General features: G+C 44.5%; 1 protein-coding gene across 1 annotated transcript; it reads left to right on the top strand.

Annotated features, from left to right (window-relative positions):
- Positions 1 to 249: 249 nt before the first annotated feature.
- Positions 250 to 22,172, top strand: akap11 (A kinase (PRKA) anchor protein 11). The gene is made up of 12 exons (XM_083907328.1): positions 250 to 256; positions 2,727 to 2,863; positions 2,956 to 3,066; positions 3,182 to 3,235; positions 3,456 to 3,587; positions 5,172 to 5,427; positions 6,967 to 11,188; positions 11,372 to 11,500; positions 15,232 to 15,315; positions 16,192 to 16,238; positions 17,576 to 17,778; positions 19,260 to 22,172. Exons 2-12 carry the CDS (start codon positions 2,801 to 2,803, stop codon positions 19,413 to 19,415), a joined length of 5,457 nt encoding a protein of 1,818 aa, XP_083763454.1. The 5' UTR covers positions 250 to 256; positions 2,727 to 2,800; the 3' UTR covers positions 19,416 to 22,172.
- The last annotated feature ends 210 nt before the right edge of the window (positions 22,173 to 22,382 follow it).

The following is a 22,382-nucleotide window of genomic DNA, read 5'->3' on the forward strand; positions in this document are numbered from 1 at the left end:
CGAGTCAGATTCGGGATTCGAAGATTATCAAATACCGACCGTGGGTGACCCGCGTGGATGTTTTTGTGTCTAAAATGTAATGAATTTAAAATGATTATAATGATAAACGGCTGCTCGGTGGCTGCGCATGCGTGTTTCTCTCCGCTCGGGACGACGAGCTCGAGACGACCCGCGGTGACGGTTCGTCCACGGACGGCGCAGTAAAGACAGCGGCGGCGGCTCCACCATCAGCGCTGCTGGAGTCCGACACTGAGCGGTGAGCTAACGCTTCTTTTCTCCGTCAATGACAACAATGTTTACGTTTTAAAAAACGTAAACAGAGACACAAACACACGTTAGCCGTGAGCTAACACGTTACTGCTGTCTGCTGTGTGTGTGTGTGTTTAAATATGCGCTCGCGACGGCGTTAGCTAGCTCGGCTAGGTGCTCGCTAGCTAACGACAATAAGGTGACGTCACAGCGCGAGACTGACAGACCGCGGCCCTGGTTCCGGCCTGGTTCTGGTTCTGGTTCTTGGTTCTGGCGTCACAGTGTGTGTCGCTCAGGTGTGTGTGTCTGCGCGTGTGTGTGTGTGTGTGTGTGTGTGTGTCTGTGTGTGTCTGCGTGTGTGTGTTGACATCAGCGTCCACAGTGAGCGGCAGCTGCGCGGCCTCCTGCCGCTCCTGCCGCTTCTGCCGCCTCTGCCGCCTCCTGCCGCGTCCGCCGCCTCCTGCCGCGTCCACCGCCCCTCACTCATCTGTGTTTACGCTTTTAACGCAAACGCAAACATCAGTTAAACCAATAAAAATTACATAATTTAAAATAAATAATATGTATGTATATATGTATGTATATTAGTGCTAACGCACGTGACGTCATGTTTATGCGCCACGACACCGGAGTCCAGTCCAGGCACCGTTTACCAGTTAGCTCCGTTACGCTGCATTAGCGCCGTTAGCGCGCCCACAGTGGAACTGGAGCGGTCTGTTTATTAAACGGAAAAAGAGAGCGGCGCTAACAAATAACGTTAGCGTACCTGTGTTACTGCGTATGTTTGTATGTATCTGTTTTTAAAGTTTAGCGTTACTTTAGAGACTCGTTTTAACAATCGGGGAGTCACGCAAACATGACGTCACACGCGTCTTTTTCCCGTCAGTCATCATGGAAACGCGCCGTGCGCTAACGTTGGCACTGTTAACCGCCGTTATCGCTCCCAGCACGAGTATATATTTAGCATCTCTAAAGTCATTCCAGGACGTTGTGATTTACGAGGATTTTACAATGTCTTTTTTATTTTTTTTTTGTTTCGTTTTTTTACTCAAATTTTTGTACAATTATCGCAATTTTTGCGACAATCGTGACATCGTCCCCTGACTGTTAGCAATGACGGCTGCACAATTTGCACATGTTCGCAATTTTTTTCGTAACACTGGTGTAAGTCGTAGGTGTTTTTTCTTTAAATAAATTCGCAAATCAATGATCGTCTGAGATTTTTTTTGCGACGTAAGAATCTTCGGACGCGGCCTTTAAGTTTCGTACGTGCTTTAATTAGAGCAATAATATATTGTGACGTATTATTACTGCTATCTGTGTTGATGATAGCCGCGTGGATCGACCTAACCTAAATAAATCGGATTGGATCACTTCTTATTATCCGTCTCTTCTGATTGGTTCCCCTCCCCAGTTTGCCCCGCCCCCTAACATTTTCGTCAAGCTTTTATTAGTTGACAAAAGTGTCGTAGCTAGCTTTCGTCACGTCAACTTTATTTTTATTTTCTTAACGTCTCGTATTCGTTGTTGAAAGAGTCGTTGACGAACATTTTGCTGGAACCGCGGAAGTGGACGTCGTACACCCACCGCGTAAATGATGGAGTTGTAAATTCCACGTTTTCTCCCACGTAAACACACTTCCTGGGGGAGCGGGGGCTTCACAGTGCGGTCCAGGATCCGGGAGGTGGTCGGATCAGCGGAGGAAGTCGGGTGGCACGGTGAACTCGCCTTCATCTGGACTCAAACAGCTGCTTTGGACTGAACCTCAAAGCAGAGTCTTGGGTTTCTCGTAGGACTGTAAATATTTTGCCTCCCGGTCTTTATTCTGCCACCGATGACAGAGTTTGATCTTTGACGCAGGTCTGTGTGTTCTCAGAATATCAAAGGTCTTAACGCTAGTTATTTACACGGATTATCATCATCATCATCATCATCATCACGGACGCCTTGTTATTATTCCCACAGCTGCGACGAGACGTCAGTGAATCATAAACAGGAATATGAAGTTAGTGCAGGAGTCATGTGATCGTCATGATGATGTCGATCAAACGGAACAGTCCACTTCTTCTTTTACTGGCCCCCATTAGGACTGAACCATTCATCCTTTTCAATGGGGGTGGGACCGTACCACTTTCATTTCAAAGACGTAATTCTCCAACTGTGTCACAAATATTGTTTTCCCCGAGAAGAGGAACTAAGAAGCCCAAACATGAGTCGGCTAAAATGATTTTACTGATTTTTATTTGCATTTTTGCATTCTGTGCAGAGTGAAGCAAGAGATATATATATATACTGTTTATGTGTATATATGTATATATGTATATTTATGCATATATATACATATATATGCATATATATATTTATGCATATATATGTATGTGTCCTCCCTTTGTGAAAATGTCCTCACCTTCTGAAAGTCTTCACTTCCTAAAAATGTCCTTGCTTTTTGAAAAATATTGTCCTCTGTCTTGGTCCAGGTCTTGGTCCAGGTCTTGGTCCAGGTCTTGGTCTTGGTCTTGGTCTTGGTCTTGGTCCAGGTCCAGCTGACGTCATGGACGCCTGTGCTCGGATCAGAGGAGTCCCCATCAGGACCAGGGCCTCGGTGCGGAAAGAGGTTTGTTCTCCTGTGTTTGTGTGTGTGTGTAACCGTGTGTGTGTGTAACCGTGTGTGTGTGTAACACCATATGTGTGTGTGTGTGTTTTCAGACGGTGCGTGACAGTGGAACACAGAGTCTGAAGAACCTCTTCAGGAACAAGAAGGAGCTGTGCAGCATCAGCCTGGAGCTGCCGAGCAGAGACGCTACGAGACTGACAGAGGTTTGTCTGTCTGTGAATCTGTCTGTGTCTCTGTCTGTCTGTCTGTCTGTCTCTCTCTCAGTCTCTCAAACACACATATGTCCTCCCCTAACTTTCGTCATCTGTGCTCTTCCAGATCCATTTTGTGTGTCTGCCTGGTCAGTGTGAAGGAGAAGACGTCACTCAGCAGGTGAGTTATCTCTCAGACACAGTAATATAACATGGTTCAGGATGCGCTTCAGTGTGGATGTGAATGAATGAATCTCATCAGATTTCAGGGCTGAAGTGATTCAAAAGTGTCTGAATTTGACCTTTAAAGAAGGTATATGAAGCCTGATGATGATGATGATGATGATGATGATGATGAAGAAAAGTGAACCTCATCGTTCTTCTTCTTCTGTGTTCCTCAGGCTCTGGCGTCGCTGCCAGGAAGTCTGTGTGACCTGCTGAGGTCGCTCCACGTCCACGGCCTGAAGAACGACGAGGTTCTGCTGCTCAAAGACTCTCGTCGGCTGCTGGAGAACAAAGACGCTGGGCCTCAGGTACGGAAGGTGACGGAGGAATTAAATTAAGATTAAATTAAAGGAAACGCAGTGGGTTAGTCGCAATTCTGAAAAGGCTCAGAAAAAAGCCGCAATTCTGAAGAGGCTCAGAAAAAAGCCGCAATTCTAAAAAGGCTCAAAGAAAAAGTCGTTATTCTGAAGAGTCTCAAAGAAAAAAGTCGCAGTTCTGACTTTAATAGTCGCAATTCTGAAAAGTCTCACAGAAAGTCGCAATTCTGAAAAGTCTCAAAGAAAAAAGTCGCAATTCTGAAAAGTCTCAAGAGAAAAAGTCGCAATTCTGAAAAGTCTCACAGAAAAGTCGCAATTCTGAAAAGTCTCAAAGAAAAAAGTCGCAATTCTGAAAAGTCTCAAGGGAAAAAGTCGCAATTCTGAAAAGTCTCACAGAAAAAGTCGCAATTCTGAAAAGTCTCAAAGAAAAAGTCGCATTTCTGAAAAGTCTCAGAAAAGGTCGCAATTCTGAAAAGTCTCACAGAAAAAGTCGCAATTCTGACTTCTTAAGTAACAATTCTGACTTTAAAAGTCACAATTCTGAAGAGTCTCAAAGAAAAAAGTCGCAGTTCTGACTTTAATAGTCGCAATTCTGAAAAGTCTCACAGAAAGTCGCAATTCTGAAAAGTCTCACAGAAAAGTCGCAATTCTGAAAAGTTTTAAAGAAAAAAGCCGCAATTCAGAAAAGTCTCACAGAAAAAGTCGCAATTCTGAAAAGTCTCACAGAAAAAGTCGCAATTCTGAAAAGTTTTAAAGAAAAAAGCCGCAATTCAGAAAAGTCTCACAGAAAAAGTCGCAATTCTGAAAAGTCTCACAGAAAAAGTCGCAATTCTGAAAAGTCTCACAGAAAAAGTCGCAATTCTGAAAAGTCTCACAGAAAAAGTCACAATTCTGAAAAGTCTCACAGAAAAAGTCGCAATTCTGAAAAGTCTCACAGAAAAAGTCACAATTCTGAAAAGGCTCAAAGAAAAAACTTGCAATTCTGACAAGTCTCAGAAAAAAGGTTCTGACTGTAAAAGTATAAATAATCTCATAATTCTGACTTTAATCTCATAATTCCGTGTTTTATTCTGTCGTTTCCAGATGATTATTCTTTTGTCCACACGTGGCCGTGCTCCTCTTCCGTACACAGGAAACGCTCTGCGTTAATCTGAATATTCAAACGCGACTCGAATGTTTTCCCTCTGCGCGCTCGTTGCCAGCCGTTCTCACGCTTTTGAAGAAACGCAGGTTTCAGACGAGAAAACAGAAAAGACGGCGTTGTTTTCTCAGCCCACGGTCGCAGCTCTGGTGCAGTGTTTGTGTTCACACAGCCTCTGTGGTTTTATCGTCCGTGTCAGACGGTTAGACCTCCCACCTCCTCCTCCTCCTCCTCCTCCTCCTCGTCTCTTTAAAGTCCTTCTGTATTCTGCACATGTTACATATCAACAGTACAGACATAACAGTCCACGTCTGTCTCCCACAGCTTCCCAAAGGACTGGGATTAGAATAAGTTTCCATGAGAATTCTGTGTAATTTCTAATCAGCGTTTAGCCCGTGTGTGAAAATAAAGCCCTTGTTTTCCTCTGCCCTCAGTGTTGGCTGAAGGCCGTCTGTGTCCTGAGACATAATCCCTGCTCCGGCGCGAGCGTGGCGTCGCTGCTCGGCCTCCTCGGATGCTACGTGGCGGGCGCCCGCTACGCCGCCGAGCTCCAGGCTCTGCAGAGGGGCTCGACCGAGGGCGGCCAGCCAGAGGAGGACGACACCAACCAGTCGGTGTCGTCCATCGAGGACGACTTTGTCACGGCCCTGGAGCACCTGGAGGAGGACGACGCCGCGGACGACAGTCCCTGTACGTGCAAATATACGAAAGAAAAAAGTCGCAATTCTGACTTTGAAAGTCGCAATTCTGAAAAGTCTCAAAGAAAAAAGTTGCAATTCTGAAAAGTCTCAAAGAAAAAAGTCGCAATTCTGAAAAGTCTCAATGAAAAAAGTTGCAATTCTGAAAAGTCTCAAAGAAAAAAGTCACAATTCCGAAAAGTCTCAAAGAAAAAAGTCGCAATTCTGAAAAATCTCAAAGAAAAAAGTTGCAATTCTGAAAAATCTCAAAGAGAAAAGTCCGGTTTTAGCTTTTTAAGTCACAATTCTGAAAAGGCTCAAAGAAAAAAGTCACAATTCCGAAAAGTCTCAAAGAAAAAAGTCGCAATTCTGAAAAATCTCAAAGAAAAAAGTCGCAATTCTGAAAAATCTCAAAGAGAAAAGTCCGGTTTTGACTTTTAAAGTCACAATTCCGAAAAGGCTCAAAGAAAAAAGTCGCAATTCTGACTTTGAAAGTCGCAATTCTGAAAAGTCTCAAAGAGAAAAGTCGCAATTTGACTTTTAAAGTCACAATTCTGAAAAGGCTCAAAGAAAAAAATCGCAATTCTGACTTTGAAAGTCGCAATTCTGAAAAGTCTCAAAGAAAAAAGTTGCAATTCTGAAAAGTCTCAAAGAAAAAAGTCACAATTCCGAAAAGTCTCAAAGAAAAAAGTCGCAATTCTGAAAAATCTCAAAGAAAAAAGTCGCAATTCTGAAAAATCTCAAAGAGAAAAGTCCGGTTTTAGCTTTTTAAGTCACAATTCTGAAAAGGCTCAAAGAAAAAAGTTGCAATTCTGAAAAGTCTCAAAGAAAAAAGTTGCAATTCTGAAAAGTCTCAAAGAAAAAAGTCACAATTCCGAAAAGTCTCAAAGAAAAAAGTCGCAATTCTGAAAAATCTCAAAGAAAAAAGTCGCAATTCTGAAAAATCTCAAAGAGAAAAGTCCGGTTTTGACTTTTAAAGTCACAATTCTGAAAAGGCTCAAAGAAAAAAGTCACAATTCCGAAAAGTCTCAAAGAAAAAAGTCGCAATTCTGAAAAATCTCAAAGAAAAAAGTCGCAATTCTGAAAAATCTCAAAGAGAAAAGTCGCAATTTGACTTTTAAAAGTCACAATTCTGAAAAGGCTCAAAGAAAAAAGTCGCAATTCTGACTTTGAAAGTCGCAATTCTGAAAAGTCTCAAAGAGAAAAGTCGCAATTTGACTTTTAAAGTCACAATTCTGAAAAGGCTCAAAGAAAAAAATCGCAATTCTGACTTTGAAAGTCGCAATTCTGAAAAGACTCAAAGAAAAAAGTCGCAATTCTGAAAAGGCTCAAAGACAAAAGTCGCAATTCTGACTGTAAAAGTAAAAAAAAATTACGATCTTTTCTCTCATAATTTTAACGTTAATCTCAATGTTCCGTGTTTTTTCTGTTGTTTCCAGATAATTAAAAGTATAGTCCCTGTATGTGGAAATATATGAAGATTTTGTTAAAGCTAAAACCTTCTTCCTCTTGTCGTCTAACCACTCGTCTGTCATGTCGTCCTCTCTCTCAGCTGCAGTTTCCTATCACTATAAGAGACGCGACGTAGCCTCGCAGACGGTCCCAGCCCACAGGAGGAAAAAAGAGTTATCGGGCGCCCGCGTCCTCATAGGCTCCTCCTCCTCTAAGAAGTGTTCAGCCAACCACGGGCCGGCTTCAGATGTGTCAGTGACGGTGCAGCGGTCGTCGGGCGTTGAGTCCCAGTGGACGTACTGCAGTCCCGGCGCTCGCCTCCCGTCGCCTCAGGCTCGCGTCAGTGAGTCGGAAGACTCGGACGGCTCCAGCCCCAGTCCGATCATCTTCCTGGACGAGGTGGGCTACCAGAAGAGCCTGCTGGCCAAGCTGGACATCCCTCAGGTGCCCGGCGGGCCCCGGGAGCGAGTGGAAGACTCGGACTCCGAAGTCAGCGAGTTCTTTGACAGCTTCGACCAGTTTGATGACCTGGACGAGCTGAGCTCCGAGAGCTGCACTCTGGCTCTGCCTCTGGACTCCGCCCCTGGTCCCCCAGAGTCCGGCGCTAACATTTCAACATCCAAATATGTTTCCAGGGGCTGCTCAACCAAGGGTATGAACCCCCACCGCTTTGACCAGCCCACGCTCCCTGCCAATGTGAAGAAACCCACTCCGCTGAAGCCCGGCTCGCCTTACTCGCTCCACTCCGAGATGCCCGACTCCCCGAGACCGGTGCAGACTCCCTGTGAGGAGAACGGTGGCCCGCTCTTCAGTCCCGTCAGCTCGTCTGCCTTCAGCCCCCTGGTGGACTCTAACGGACCTCTGGAGTACTTCTGGAAGACGGGCGAGGACGGGCAGGACGACTCCGAGCTCAGGAAACCCCAGGATCTCTGCTCGCTCTATAAAACCTACTCGGACTTTGCCAGCAACCTTTCCAGAGAAATCCTGGGATCTGTGTGCGGCTACCAGTCCGCCGTGGACATCGCCGACAACAAGAACCTCAGCTGCGTCTGCCACAAAGAGTTCCAGAACCCCTCCGGCTACCTGATGAAGCTCTCGGAAATACAGGAGACGGTCACCGTGGACAAGCTGCAGAAGAAGTCCCAGTCTCTGAAGGACGGCATCCAGAGGTTCGCCACTGACCTGGTGGAGATGAGTCTGGGCAGCGCTTTGCGAGACCTTCAGAAGGGCGTCTCATCCTGCACCACCACCTTGTGCCACTTGGCGGCGAGACTCACGTCGTCCGTGTTCCAAATGGCCTTCCATGAGATCGGCATGCGGCGGGCGTACGTGCTGAAGGAGCGAGCCATCAATGGATTGGCGGGGTTTCTGGTGGGCGAGGCCGTGTCCGGGGCCCTGAAGGACTTCCTGACAGTGAAAAAGCAGATTTTCCACAGCACAGTCACGCGCTTTGCCGCCGACCTGGCCGAAGAGCTCGTGTTTGAAGGCATCATGGAAGTGTGTCAGTTCTCCCACCCCTCGACCCCTCTCACGCCGAGTGACTGGTCCTTTGGTCACGGACAGGAAGAAGAAGAAGAGGAGGAGGAAGTGGTTTCTTCCTACGCTTCAGATTTATCTGAGTCAGTCATCCAGGAAGCCTTCATAGAGCTCTCTCAGGCCGATGTCGCCTTCACTAGCCAAGCAGCTATTAGCGTGTCTTTGGACAACATCTGCTACGTCAGTGCGGAGAACTCGAGCACTCACACCTGCAGTACCTTTACCAATCAGCAGGTGTTGAGTTGCACCTCTGCCTCTGGAGAAGATCCTACCTGCACGGTGAAGAAAGCCCTCTTCACGGTCTCGGGTATGGCCAGTTGTATTCCCGTACCCCAGGCTGGCCACGCCCTCTCCCACCTCCCAGATTCTGAGGAAACCTGTCAGCAAACAAGCACTACTCCGCAAGCTAGCCCCAGAAGAATAACCGTGTCTTCATGTGACACCAAGACGTCGACACAGACTCACCTTTACAGTCATGGAACTCAGACCCCGGGAACCAGGTTAGGCCCTTCTCACGGGAAGTCTGCGTTCCAGAACTTCTCCGGAAACATGGTGGATTTGATCGTCACCGAGGCTTGTGAGCTCATAACCACGTCGAAGGTGAAGAAGAGCTTCGAGGATTGCGCCGATTTCTTCACAAAGGCAGTCGGAACCAAGAGTGGCTCTTCATGCAAACAGGACTTACCAAGTATTGACGCTCCAGATTCCCCTCTGAAGCTCGGAGATCTTGGCCATGCTACCAAAGTCATTACACTGGATCAAACACCAGGCCTTCAAGGCCCGGGGAGAGCCCTGGCTCATCCTGCGACGATGCACACTCTGGAGGTGCCGGACAGGAGGATATCTGCTCCCGTGGATGATTCCAGTCCAAGCTCCGGTCAGAAGTCTGGTGGCACCCCTGGAACTCCTCCGTCCACCCCGCAGCAGCCCAGCGAGGTCTCCAAGGAGAAGCAGATCAAACAGTTCTCCAAGAAGCTGAAGAGCAAACTGGCCAAGGAGTTCTCGCCGGCGACTCCGCCTCCCACCCCTCACTACCAGCCTGAGCCAGGCCCAGGACCCAAAGACATCACCCCTGAAGAGGACAAGGCCGAGTTCATGCTCAAACTCATGAGGTCTCTGTCCGAGGAGGCCGACAGCAAAGAGGAGGAGCCAGAGGAGGAGGAGGAGGAGGAGCCGGCAGAAGAAGAGCGTGTCGCAAACAGGTGTTCAGAGACAAGGAGCGTCGTATCCCGTCACAGGATGTCCAACAAAGAAGCGCTCCACTATGCCGAGCGCCTGGCTTGCCACATTGTCTCCATGGCAACAGAGATGGACACCCTAGGATTGGCGGAGGACGGAGAAGAGGCTAGCTGCGGCGGCGGTGGCGCGAGGAGGAGGGACAGCGTGGCTCAGTTCTCGGAGCAGACCCTGAACACTCTGTGGGTGTACGCCGGTGAGGTGGCGGGCGAGGTCATCAACGATGTGAAGAGGATGGTGAGCTCGGGTCAGCGGTGTCCGTACCACAGAGGTCACCGCAGGAGGAGCCTGGACCGATCCAGCTCCGAATGTTTGCACCACCACCAGAACAGAGACTGGAGGGTGGGCAGGCTCACCGAGCAGTGGTCCAGTGACATCGTCGCCTCCATGTTCCGGGCTCCTCCTCCTTCTGCGTCCGCGTCCAGCTCCACCTCCGGCATGTCCTCGGAGTATCCCAGCTGTGAGAGCGTGACGGACGAATACGCCGGCTACCTCATCAGAGTACTGAAGAAGGAAGGAGGAAGCAGGGAGCTGGTCCTGGACCAGTACGCCAGCCGCTTGGCCTACCGCTCCATAAAGCTAGGTTTGGCTCACGCTAGTCGCAAGATCAAGCAGCGATCCTCGAGCCACCGCCTCCACTCGTCCAAGTCGCTGCCAGACGAATGGAAAGCATCGGGTGGCGAGGTCTCGTCGACGGTGGTCTGTCCCTTGGGTGAGGACGCTCGGTGCTGCTGCGGCGACTCCGACGAGCATGGTCAGAGGGACTACACGGATCTGGTCAACTTTGCCGAATCGCTAGCGTACAACATCACCTGCGATGTCACGCGCAAGCTGCGCCTCCCTGCCGCGCGCCTGCCCAAGTCGCTCACCGACTCCTGCCTCTACAAGAAATCCAAACTGGAAGACATGACGGAGAACCTCATCAGGAACTCCTTCTCCTGCCCCCTGCTGGCCAAGGACGGTAAGAGCAGGCACTACCACAGCACGGGGAGCCTGTATGACGGCGGCTACGGCGGCAGAGCCATGCAGGTCATCGAGCACTACGCCAGGAAAATAGTGGACGACACTTTGAAGATGAGCCTGGCGTCCGCGAGTCGTCCGCCGCGGGACCGCCACAGGACGCAGGGTCACGACGGTCACTCCCACGCGCAGCGGTTGACCGAGGCCCCGCCCACCGCTCAGGCTGCAGGCGAGCGCACCTGTCGTTACTGTCCATCTCAGGAGTGTCTGTACTGCGGCAAACACGGCCGCCACCACCACCGACCGCCCGCAACGCACTGGAGGACGCGGGGGACGGACTGCAAGGCGAGCCGCTCCCAGAGGATTCCCGGCCTAGACATCCCCAAGATCCACATCGACCTGGACCACAGGGTGGCGTTCGCCGAGGACGTGGTCTCCACGGCGATGGAGACGGCGAAGCGCGAGCTGAGCAACACCAGCCTCAACGCCGACAGCGGCATCGGCCACGACGGGACCAGCTACGCCGAGAGCCTGACTGCCGAGATCATGACGTCGGCCATGTCCAACGTCTGCCAGAGCGCCACCACCAGGTGAATGCACGCAGAGACACGCAGAGACACGCAGAGACACACAATATTCACAGTTAAAGAAGCTCAAACTTCAGAGTAGCTTGTTTGTTTTACTGGCTTTGTTTTGATTAAATCAAGTCCTTTTAATGCTGCTTCCATTTTGAATTTCCGTCTTTTTACGCCGTTTGTTCTCATTGTTTTCAGTTGTTCAGGCAGAGAAGTCACAGAGTCGACGGTGTCTCAGCAGCTCAGTGTAGGAGACGACAGTCTGGGCAGCTGGTCCAACCTGAGCTTTGAGGACGACAACAGCAGCTTCCTCCACCTCAGCGACAGGTACGCGTACTGCACCTTTATTCACTTCAATACTATTCTTTACATTATTATTATTAGTGACCAACAAAACCCTGCGTACTGTGCCTTTAATGCTATCTTTAAAGCTCATTTACACATTGAGTATTTTTTAAGCAACACGTCCACTAGAGGGCGCAGTTGGAGCTGTTATTGTTGTACAGCTTCACCCATGTGACATGTGAGTCTACTAACAATAATAATTGTGTTTGTAGAGCACTAATATGAACAAAAGACACAAAATAACATCCTGGAAATACATAACAATAAAAGTATGCTTTCAGGTTCATTGAATACTGTATTTATAACAATAATTATATTAATATAATAAGGTGTTTATGTCACAGCTTATTAACAACAGAGTTCATAATAAAAACACACAAAAATAGAATCACAACAATAAAAGAAGGAAGGTTTAATTAAATAATTATTTAATTAAATAATTGATATATTTAATCAATTAATTAATTAATTAATTAATTATTAAATTAAATAAATAAGGCGCCCTTTGCATAATTAATGAATTTAATTATTTATTAAATATATCATTAATTAATTAAATGTATCATTAATTAATTAAATATATAATTAATTAATTAATTAATTTAAATTGATCATTAATTAATTAATTAATTAAATATATCAGTATAAACACTTTATGTGTCACAGCTTTTTAAAAACAGATTTTAAAAGGTTAAGGAAATACAAATAAAGCCAAAAAACCAGGTAACTCAGGTGTTAGGAGAAGAATCCATTACATGATAACTCAAATATTTGACATATCGCTGATGATTTGTGTAGGGGTGTCCGGGGAAAGTGGGGGCCCCCCCCCCCCCCGTCCCAGGACTCTCCTGTGGTTTGAGTCCAGATCAGAGGTTTTCCCCGAGTTGAGCGCTGAGCTAAAGTCTCTACCGCCAGAAACTCCGATTCGTGCACACGTTGCGTTTTATGCATAGTTTTGTGTAGTTTTTAACGGTAAATGAGAAAGGAATCGAGCTTTCGCGGCCTCGAGGTTCCGTCATCGTCGCCGCCGTCGTCTTCAGTCTGTGAGAATTTATCCGTTTCCATCGCTATGGAAGCAAAACTTGACAACAAGACAAGTTCAGATTGTTTCCCAAGATACTGAGAGAGAGAGAACACACACAGCTAGTGAGTTCACAGCTATTCCATCCCCGTCAGGACTCACTTAATGTATGATAATATTTTCTAAAGGTGTGTCTGTGTCTCTCTTCACTTCAGGCTCTGTTTCTACAAGAACAAAGTCCAGCATGTGTCATTCATTAAGACTCCACACATGGAAATAACCGGGCGGAAAACTGGCCTTCAAAGAGCTTTATGACACAATCGTCAGAATAATAATAATAATAATAATAATATTCATCATCATAAAAAAGGAGAGGGAAAAGATGATTGACTTAATGGACGGTGTCGGACGTCGTCCTCTTCAAACCACAGGAGTCGTTTCTTAAAGCCTCAGGGTTCGCGCAGGTGCTTGAGAGTCCTTGAAAGTGCCTGGAGTTCAATGTTGTGGTTTCAAGGTCCTTGAAAATGAATGAAACTGTGACTACTGTGACACAGATTTTGAACTATTGTGGTTTCTACGTTTGAAACCTCTTTGAAAACCGGTGATTTTAGCTCACAGGGACACAGGAGCTGCTGGTCTAACTGCTGCCTCGTGTGGTCACTTTGTGTCACTGAGGTTAATCTGAACGAAGATTTTCAAAAGCCGAATTCACTAAAATAAGACATATGAAGTTAGTGATGGAGGCAGCAGTGGATCAACAACTCCTGTGTCTCTGTGATGTTAAAATCACTGGTTTTCTCTATGGGGTTTGGTGCAGGAGAGTGAGTGGTTTACAAACGTCAGTTTCCTGTTGAGATAAATGTTCTTAAGATGTCGTAGACTTAATCCAGAGTAGATTTTCTTGTCTCATTTGAGGTCTCGTCAAGTCATGACTTCATACGACCACATTTAAAAAAAAACCTCTGCCAAACACAATCATTCTGTCATCTGAGTTTTTGTATTATTTTAAATAATTATTACGTATTTCCATTCCTTTTTTTTTTTTTTGGCGTAAATTCAAATTTAGTGAGCAGTGACATTTGACCGCATGTGTCACGTCGCTTCACTGAGCTGAGCTCCGATCGATGACGACGATTCTGTGGTTTTGGAATAATCCTTTAAATGTCAGGTGAGGAGGAGGACGAGGACGAGGAGGAAGAGGAGGCAGGTTTTTCCACATTTTGTTCACATGTAAGACCATAAATCATCTGTAATGTTGCTCCAGGCCCAGCACGACTGACGTCATTACATCTCGTTCTCATGATGTTCTGTAAACAATGTCAGGGTTCATGCACCTCTATCCAAGCACTTCTCAAGCACTTTCAAGGTTTTCTCCAGCACCTTCACAGCTGTGCTTCATTAGATATTCATCATGCAGATAACATATTCTTTGAGAATAACCTTTTTATATTAATTTACTCTCCATGACAACAGCAGATGTTGTTAATAATTAAATATCTATGTAAAATAATCGCATTTCTTTACCCTTAAGACACTGCTTCATCTATTTAAAGGCACTTTATCTGCAATCCGATACCTTTTTGAATATATAAAGCAAACATGACCCTTCTATGAAAGTAAACTGAATATTTCTACATTTTATTAGTGAATATTTTCCGTTTTCTGACAATATATGCACAAAAAAACGAATAAAAAGTAGGTATGAGTATTTGTAGCAAAAAAGTGCACTCAAGGAACCTTGTAAATTGAATCACTTCTACAATAACACGTGAATCCTGCTCACTGCTGCTGCTGCTGCCACCTGGTGGCAACTGATACTTTGAATCTGTTCATAGTTTTTCAGAATAATGGATGAAATTGAAGAAATATATATATTTTTTACCCTTAATCACTGCTTGATTCATGTTAAAGGCACTTTATCCGGAATCCGATACCTATTTGAATATATAAAGCAAACATGATACCCTCTATGAAAGTAAACTGAATATTTCTACCTTTTTTGACATTTAATTAGTGAATAATTTCAGTTTTCTTACAATGTACCCAAAAAAACCCGAATAAAATGTAGGTTATGGGTATTTGTAGCAAAAAAGTGCATTCAAGGAACCTCGTAAATTGCAATAACTTGTGAATTCTGCTCGCTGCTGCCACCTTGTGGTAACTGATACTGTGAATCAGTTCATACTTTTTCAGAATAAAAGCTCTGGATGAAATTTAAAAAATAATAGCAATTCTTTACCCGTAAGATACTGCTTCATTCATTTTAAAGACACTTTATCCAAAATCCGATACCTTTTTGAATATATAAAGCAAACTTAACCCCCTCTATGAAGGCAAACTGAATATGTCTACAAATTTACTAGAGTATATTTTCAGTTTTCTGACAATTTATGCACCAAAAAACGAAAAAAAGTCAGTATGAGTATTTGTAGCGAAAAAGTGCATTCAAGGAACCTCGTAAATTGAATCACTTCTGCAATAAAAGCTCTGAATTCTGGATGAAATTTAAAAAATATATATATTTTTTACCCTTAATCACAGTTTCATTCATTTTAAAGACCGTTTTGAGCCTTGAAACCACAACAATTCCAAATCTGTGCAACAGAAAATAGTGATGTTTACTGTATAATAATCAGGGTTGTTGTCACACGGACGCTAGCGTCTGTCCTCACCTTCCTTCTCTCTCCAGCAGCAATGGAAACAGCAGTAGCTGGAGCAGTCTGGGCCTGGAGGGGGAGGCGGGTGAGGAACACCTGTCCTTCTCCCCCTCTGACAGGTTGGTCTGCGGCGGCTAACCCTTCAAAATAAGAGCGGCTGGTCTTCACCTAGAATGAGACAAAATGAACGCTACGATCTACGAAACGTTTTAAAATGTAAAAATTGGATGCAGACTTCCGATCGATGCTTTCGTCTCATTCTAGGAAAGAGTCCTGACGTCGTAGCATGCCGTGATTCTCTTTGATTTTCTGAGTTTTGCGGGCGTTTCTCTGCACCGACGCTGTGCGACACTTTAAAACCCACCAGTCGTTTTCACTTCGTCAGGACGTCTCAGAGAGATGTTTTCCTGTGTGTGTGTGTGTGCGTGCCTTTCATACATGCTACTGCATGTCCACGCTAAGCAACAAAAGCAGCGCTGTCAATCAACGCCTTCATCAACACGCACACGCCCCCAGGTGTGCGCACCAAAAACTAGAATTTAATTCAAGAATATGTGCAGAAATAACAGCGCAGCGTCATCTGGAGTCGACTTTTAATTTACGCGCCAAACGACTTAACAAATTGTCGCGTAAAGTGGTATTTCGAGCAAAAAGTGCATTCAAGAAACCTCGTAAAACACTGGTGGGTTGAAGTGTTGCGTGAGTGCAGTAATAATAGTGTGTAGACGCTTGATTACAATCGTAATAGATGCTTGTGTTGTAGTTGTGTAGTTGCTGTGATGCATGACTGTGCTGCGTCTTCATCGTCTGCTTCACACTGTGATTAACAGAGTGGAAAGACATCGTCATCATCATCATCATAATAATAATCTGTGTCGTAACTTTGATAATCCCGATCTTTTCCACGCCGCGTCTGAGATGACTCGACGTCTCCGATCGTCGTCGCCATGTCAACGTTTTCTCGCTAACGTTTGATTTTCTTTTTCGTCCGTCAGCGACAACACGGAGGACAAGGAGACGGAGGTTAAAGAGGAGTCCAGTGGTAAGAATGTTTCCTTTGTTTTTATCGTTAAAAAATGTCAAATCAGTCCGACAAAGTCGTAGGTAGACACGTAGACAAGTGTCGACGGCAGGAACTAGCATCGAGATTCACCAGAATTCCTTGGGCTGGCTGCGTATGGATTAAAGATTATCGCATTACTTACTATATCGTATTTTTAAAAATTTTTGGGACATTTTAAGAATGAATATTTTCACGCCAAACGGCTTAATAAATCGTGTCAGATATGTATTTCTAGCAAAGAAAAGTAGTTAAAATAAAGCAGGTTTCACAGCGGTTTGGAACAGCTTCAAGACGCATTCAAGGAACGTCGTAAATCTGTCGTCACAATTCCACTTACTGCTGCTGCTGCCCCCTTGTGGTAATAGATGCACCACCAAAGATTACCTTTTATGGTTAGGAAAAATTACGAGGAAAGACGGCGACCCATCGCTAATCGCTAGGCTTCTTTGGCTCCGCCTACTGGTCATATTGTTAAAAATGTCAATTCAGTCCGATAAAGTCGTAGTTGGACACGAGAATCCGATCACAGACGGGATTCACCAGAATTCCTCGCGTATGGATTTTCTTATTACTTACGATATCGTACTTTTACGTTCTTTTGTGTATTTGACGAATGACTATTTTCACATCAAACAACTAATAAATCGTAGACACGGGTATTTCTAGTTAAAATGTTATATTTTAACTAGAAATACCCGTGTCTACGATTGACAGCTTCAAGACGCATTCAAGGAACGTTGTAAATCTGTCATCACAATGCCACTTGCTGCTGCTGCTGCTGCTGCTGCCGCCCCCTTGTGGTGATAGATGCACCACCAAAGTGAGTTTTTATGATTTGGATCGCTAGGCTTCTTTGGCTCCGCCTACTGGTCATACATGGATATGGCACATCTGTAAACGGACTGGTTTCCGCGCTGTGATGTCACCGTGTCAGTGATGTGTGGGTTTGTTTGCGTTTGAAATGATGCTCGTGATGAAATGATGAAACGTTGACAACAACAAACAAACGTCAAACACTGACGTGTTTTTCTTTCCGCTTGATTTTGAAATCTCTGGGTGTGAGTGAGTGAGCGAGTGAGTGAGTTGTAGCCGGGGTTTTTCCTCCACCCCCGCGTTCAGCCGCTCATTCATGTCTGTGTGTGTGTGTGTGTGTGTGTGTGTGGTGAGTGTGTGGGCGGGGCCTCCTGGTCAGATGTGTCCAGCTGTGGGAGCGTGGGAAACCCGGCAGCTGAACCGGACCGGGATCAGAGAGGAGCGTCGCACACATGTGTGATGAGTCATGTGATGAGCGCACGTCTGTTTGTCTGCGTCCACAGGGACTCTGTGCGTGGACACGACTCAGGTGCTCGCCGCGCCCCGAGCCTCCGCCGCCGCCGCCGCCGCGCCGCTGCTCGTCGCCAACTCGGACGTCAGGCCCGTGACCTTTGACCCTCAGCTCAGGAGCATGCTGCAGTGGCTGGCGGCGTCCATGGCCGACGTCGCACACGTGCAGATGAGTCCTGAGAGAGAGCTGCAGCAGGTGACGCACACACACACACACACACACACACTTTCCCTCTCTGTGATGTTGTTTATTGTCGACACTGGTGGTCTCTGTTGTGATGTCATGGTTTCCACTGTTGTTGTTGTTGTTGCTATGGTTACAAACACCACCTGACGTCTTTATTTGACAACTTTAACTGTTAGTTTATTCATTTTAGACACAAATTTAGTTTATTTTTAGTTTAAATGTATCAATTTCTTCTAATTATAATAATTATATATATATAGTTATAGTATAGTATAGTATAATTATTGTTGTAAACTGTTCAGCATCAGCCTTATACGTCTTTATTTGACATTTCAGAGTTAAATCGTCAAATATTCCCTTGTTTTCGTCACTTTGACAACTTTAACTGTTTTTTAATCCATTTTAGCCACACTTAGTTTATTTTTAGTTTAAATTTACAAATTCCTTATCATTATAGTTGTAAAGTATGATTTAATCTGTTGTTTTGGTCCATTAAACGTCATAAAACAGCAGATATTTGTATATTTACTCCTCAGTATCAGCCTGACGTCTTTATTTGCGTAGAATTGTCAAATTGTCGTCACTTTGGCGACTTTTACTGTTTGTTCATTCACTTTAGCCACAAATGTAGTTTATTTTTAGTTTAAATTTATGTATTTCTTATCATTATAGTTGTAATTTATGATTTAATCTGTTGTTTTGGTCCATTAAATGTCATAAAATGTGTCCACAAACAGCAGATATTTGGATATTTACTGTTCAGTTATCTGCCCGACATCTTTATTTGACTTTTTAAAAGCAGAATTGTCAAATATTCCTTTTGTTCTTGTCAACTTTAAAAACTTTAACCATTTTTTAATCCATTTTAGCCACAAATTTAGTTTATTTTTAGTTTAAATTTACAAATTCCTTATCATTATTATAATTTAATCTGTTGTTTTGGTCCATAAAATGTCACAAAACAGCAGATATTTGGATATTTACTGTTCAGTTATCTGCCCAACATTTTTAATTGACTTTTTAAAGTAAAATTGTCAAATCTTCCTTTTGTTGTCATCACTTTGGCGACTTTAACTGTTTGTTTATTCATTTCAGCCACAAATTTAGTTTATTTTTAGTAATTCCTTATACTTATAGTTGTAAATTATGATTTAATCTATTGTTTTGGTCCATAAAATGTCATAAAACAGCAGATATTTGGATATTTACTGTTCAGTATCAGCCTGACGTCTTTATTTGCGTCGAATTCCTTTTCTTCTCGTCACTTTCACTCGTGACTTTTTAAACTGTTATAATTTAATAATCATAGTTACAAATGTAGTTTACGTTAAATTCAGATTTATCTTGCAAATTGTGCCAGTAAAAAGTGCATTCAAGGAACCTCGTAAATTGAACCGCTTCTGCAATAACTTGTGAATTCTGCTCACTGCTGCTGCTGCCACCTGGTGGTCACTGATACTTCATGGTATATCCTGGTTGTTTTTCCCCAGCTCCCCGTGGTGGTGCAGAGGCTCCAGGAGAGGAGGTGGAGGGTCGGCGAGCTGCTGCACATGCTGCTGCGCTACTGCGAGGAGAGCCACGCCCACGACGCGCTAGCGCCGCCGCGCACGCCGCCGCTCTTCCAGTGGCTCCTGGATCACGCCTAGTGCTGTTTACCCCACAGCCTGTAGAGGGCAGCACTCTTGTGAATGTGTGTGTGTGTGTGTGTGTGTTTTCCAGTGCATGCTGTGACTAATCAGGAGGATTCCGCTGCGCCGACGCCGTATTATTTATCGCCGTTTAGCGAGACGGTCTCCTCGCGCCCACGCCACGCCGTTTGATATGAAGGCCTCACACACTCAGAGCTGCAGAGAGAGAGAGAGAAGAAAGGAAAAGAAAAGAGAGAGAGGGAGAGAGAGGCCCAGCCCATGTGATCCAGACAGAGAGAGAGAGAGAGAATGTGTTTTCTGTTAGGGAATCCCCGACACTGCTGCTGCTGCTGCTGCTGCGATGATGATGATGATGATGATGATGATGTCGTCAACACAGCCACGACTCACCTCTGCGGTGATGTTTCCACACACACACACACACATGCACACACGTACACACACACACACACGCGCACGCTTGTTATCAGAAGGAAATCCAAAATCCACACACACACACACAGTGTTTTCATCACTTATTGTTATGAATCCTATCACATGACGATGATGAACAGACTGAGATCTTGGTCCAGGTCCAGGTCCAGTTTCAGCTCAGTGCCGGGCCTGGTTTTGTTTTGCCGACTCTGGACTCTCTCGGATCTTAAAAGAGAGCTGAGGAGGTTTGAGGTTTTCGCGAGGGATTATTTCACGAAAGACGAGAAGAAAAGTAACGTTAAAGTGACGTCGTTTGAGATTTAGCGGCCGTTTTTCTTCGCTAGCTCGCAAACTTGCAAAGAGTTTTTCAAACACGCGCTCATGAAAAACCTTCTCTTTAATTTGATTCACAGATTTTTCAAGCGTATTAACTAACTCCTCTGCTTTGGGTTTCTTTATGTTAACTAAAGGCCTTTGCAGGTTTATTGCGATTTTCCCCCCAAAAGTTCGCAAAAGTATTAAAAATGTTCTTCCCAAACGTACACAATGTACACAAACTTTCCGTTTCCTCCGAAATCGGTTAATCGGTTAGCCTCGTAGTTTCCGTCGTAGCTCGATCGCATTCCGCTTCGTAAACAGCGCGATATCACAAACAGCCGTGATTCCACTCTTTCGTAGTCGTAATGCATATTTAAAAGCTACGCATTCAGTTTGTGACGCGATGCTATCGTTAAATCTGCGAACTTTGGCGCGTCTAACTCCGCCCACTGTTGTTTTTTTCTTTTGCTGTTTTTTTTTTCCCATAAAGCAATGTTTTTTTTCCGGAATTCCCTACAATTGGAAATACACTCCCAAGATTAGACGTTGAAATATGGCTAACACAATATTTTTATTTGTAGACGCTGTGTAGAGTGTTGCTAAAGATAGCTAGCCCGAGAAATGTTTGCATTTTACGACATCTGTTGTCCGAAGTTAATAAAAAAATGTTTTTAAATTATTATTATTTTGCGTAAACACGTATCGTAAACATGTAGCTTGACGATCGGTGTTCTGCTTTTACGTTTCCGACGCGTTCAGAGTGTCCGACGATTAGAGTTTACGAAGTATTTCAGAGGATTCGAAAAAGAGAGAGAATTTAATCAAATAAGGAAGGAAAAGCTGCTGAAAGCCGCGATGGAGGCGTCGTGTTGCCAAACTTCCTATGTGTGTGTGCGCGTCTGTGTGTGCGTGTTTGTGTGTGTGTGTGTGTGTTCGTGGTCCAGGTTCACGTCCGTGGGAAGATCCAGTGACGCAGATCACAGATCTTTAAGTAATTAAAGACACCTCGTCTCAGTCTGCACCTACACACACACACACACACACACACACACACACACACACACCCTGGTTACTCACCAGAACCCGCGTCCACACACACACACACACACACACACACACACACACACACAGTACCAGAAACTTGCTGAGATGCACTTTTTTCCCCGTCACGATGACATTTTCCTCAGCCCTGACCTTCTGCTCGACAGGCTCCGCCCCCTCCTTTAAGACACATTTATCTGTATTTAATTTTGGTTCTTTAGAATGACGTCACGCTTCTTTTAACCTCATATTTACGTGTAAAACACTGTAAAATAACACAACTTCTTCTACTCTAAGTAATCGAACATCTGCGACGCTGCCAAATCTTCACTTAATCTGAAAAGTGGACGTTTTCGGCCTTATTTTTTAAAGAAAAGTGACCGCGACACACACATTTGTTTGTTTTTCTTTAAAAATAAGGCACCCGAAAATGTCGTAATGCTCCTTTTTTCACCCGCAGTATTTTAGCGTAAAAGTGTAAAAATAACAACTTCAAGTATCAGCCTGCGATTCTCTGCTCCATAGACTCCGCCCCCTCCTTAAAGAAAAATGCTGGGACACATTTTTGATCTATTTCTATTTATTGTTATGATTTTTTTTAAAACAAGGGACCTGAAAATGAACTTTCCGTATTTAGTCAACTGTAAAATAACAACTTCTTCTGCTGAGCTCCGCGTCGACGCTAACGTTCACGCGCTAAAGTGCGACGTTGCCAAATCGTTCGTCTTTAATCCTAAAAAAAAGTGTTTGCACAAAAATGAACGAATTCATCGTAAAAATCTGTTATTTGAAGTTAAAAAAAAACAAACGCTGCCGTCGTATTTTTCGCTAACTTCCTGTTTGTTGCTGCCGTTCTGCACCTCTATCACCTCAGGTTTAATGAGGGGGCGGAGCATTCATTTACAAGCTCCTGATTGGATAAAGAGTTGTGGGGAGAACCTGATTTAAGCTCAATGTAAAAATGTTATTATATTTTTTTATTCACTGCATAAAGAAAATTGTTGGACAAACTAAAAAATGTTTGCAATTTTTGAAATTTTTGAAAATTCACTCTTTTTTTGGGAAAATTTTGAAAAATCAAAATTTTCGAAAATTCACTCTTCTTTTGGGAAAATTTTGGAAAAATGCATACTTTTTCCAAATGTTTTGAAAAATGTAAAACAATTTAAAAAATGTAAATAAATATCAAAT

The sequence above is a fragment of the Microchirus variegatus genome (assembly GCF_963457635.1).
Source record: "Microchirus variegatus genome assembly, chromosome: 20".
Taxonomy (NCBI): Eukaryota; Metazoa; Chordata; class Actinopteri; order Pleuronectiformes; family Soleidae; genus Microchirus; species Microchirus variegatus.

Coding starts and splice junctions, on each gene's coding strand:
- akap11 (XM_083907328.1), top strand. CDS start 2,801: ATGGACGCCTGTGCTCGGATCAGAGGAGTCCCCATCAGGACCAGGGCC. Junction 11,189..11,371: donor TGCCAGAGCGCCACCACCAG/GTGAATGCACGC, acceptor CATTGTTTTCAG/TTGTTCAGGCAGAGAAGTCA. Junction 15,316..16,191: donor TCCTTCTCCCCCTCTGACAG/GTTGGTCTGCGG, acceptor TTCGTCCGTCAG/CGACAACACGGAGGACAAGG.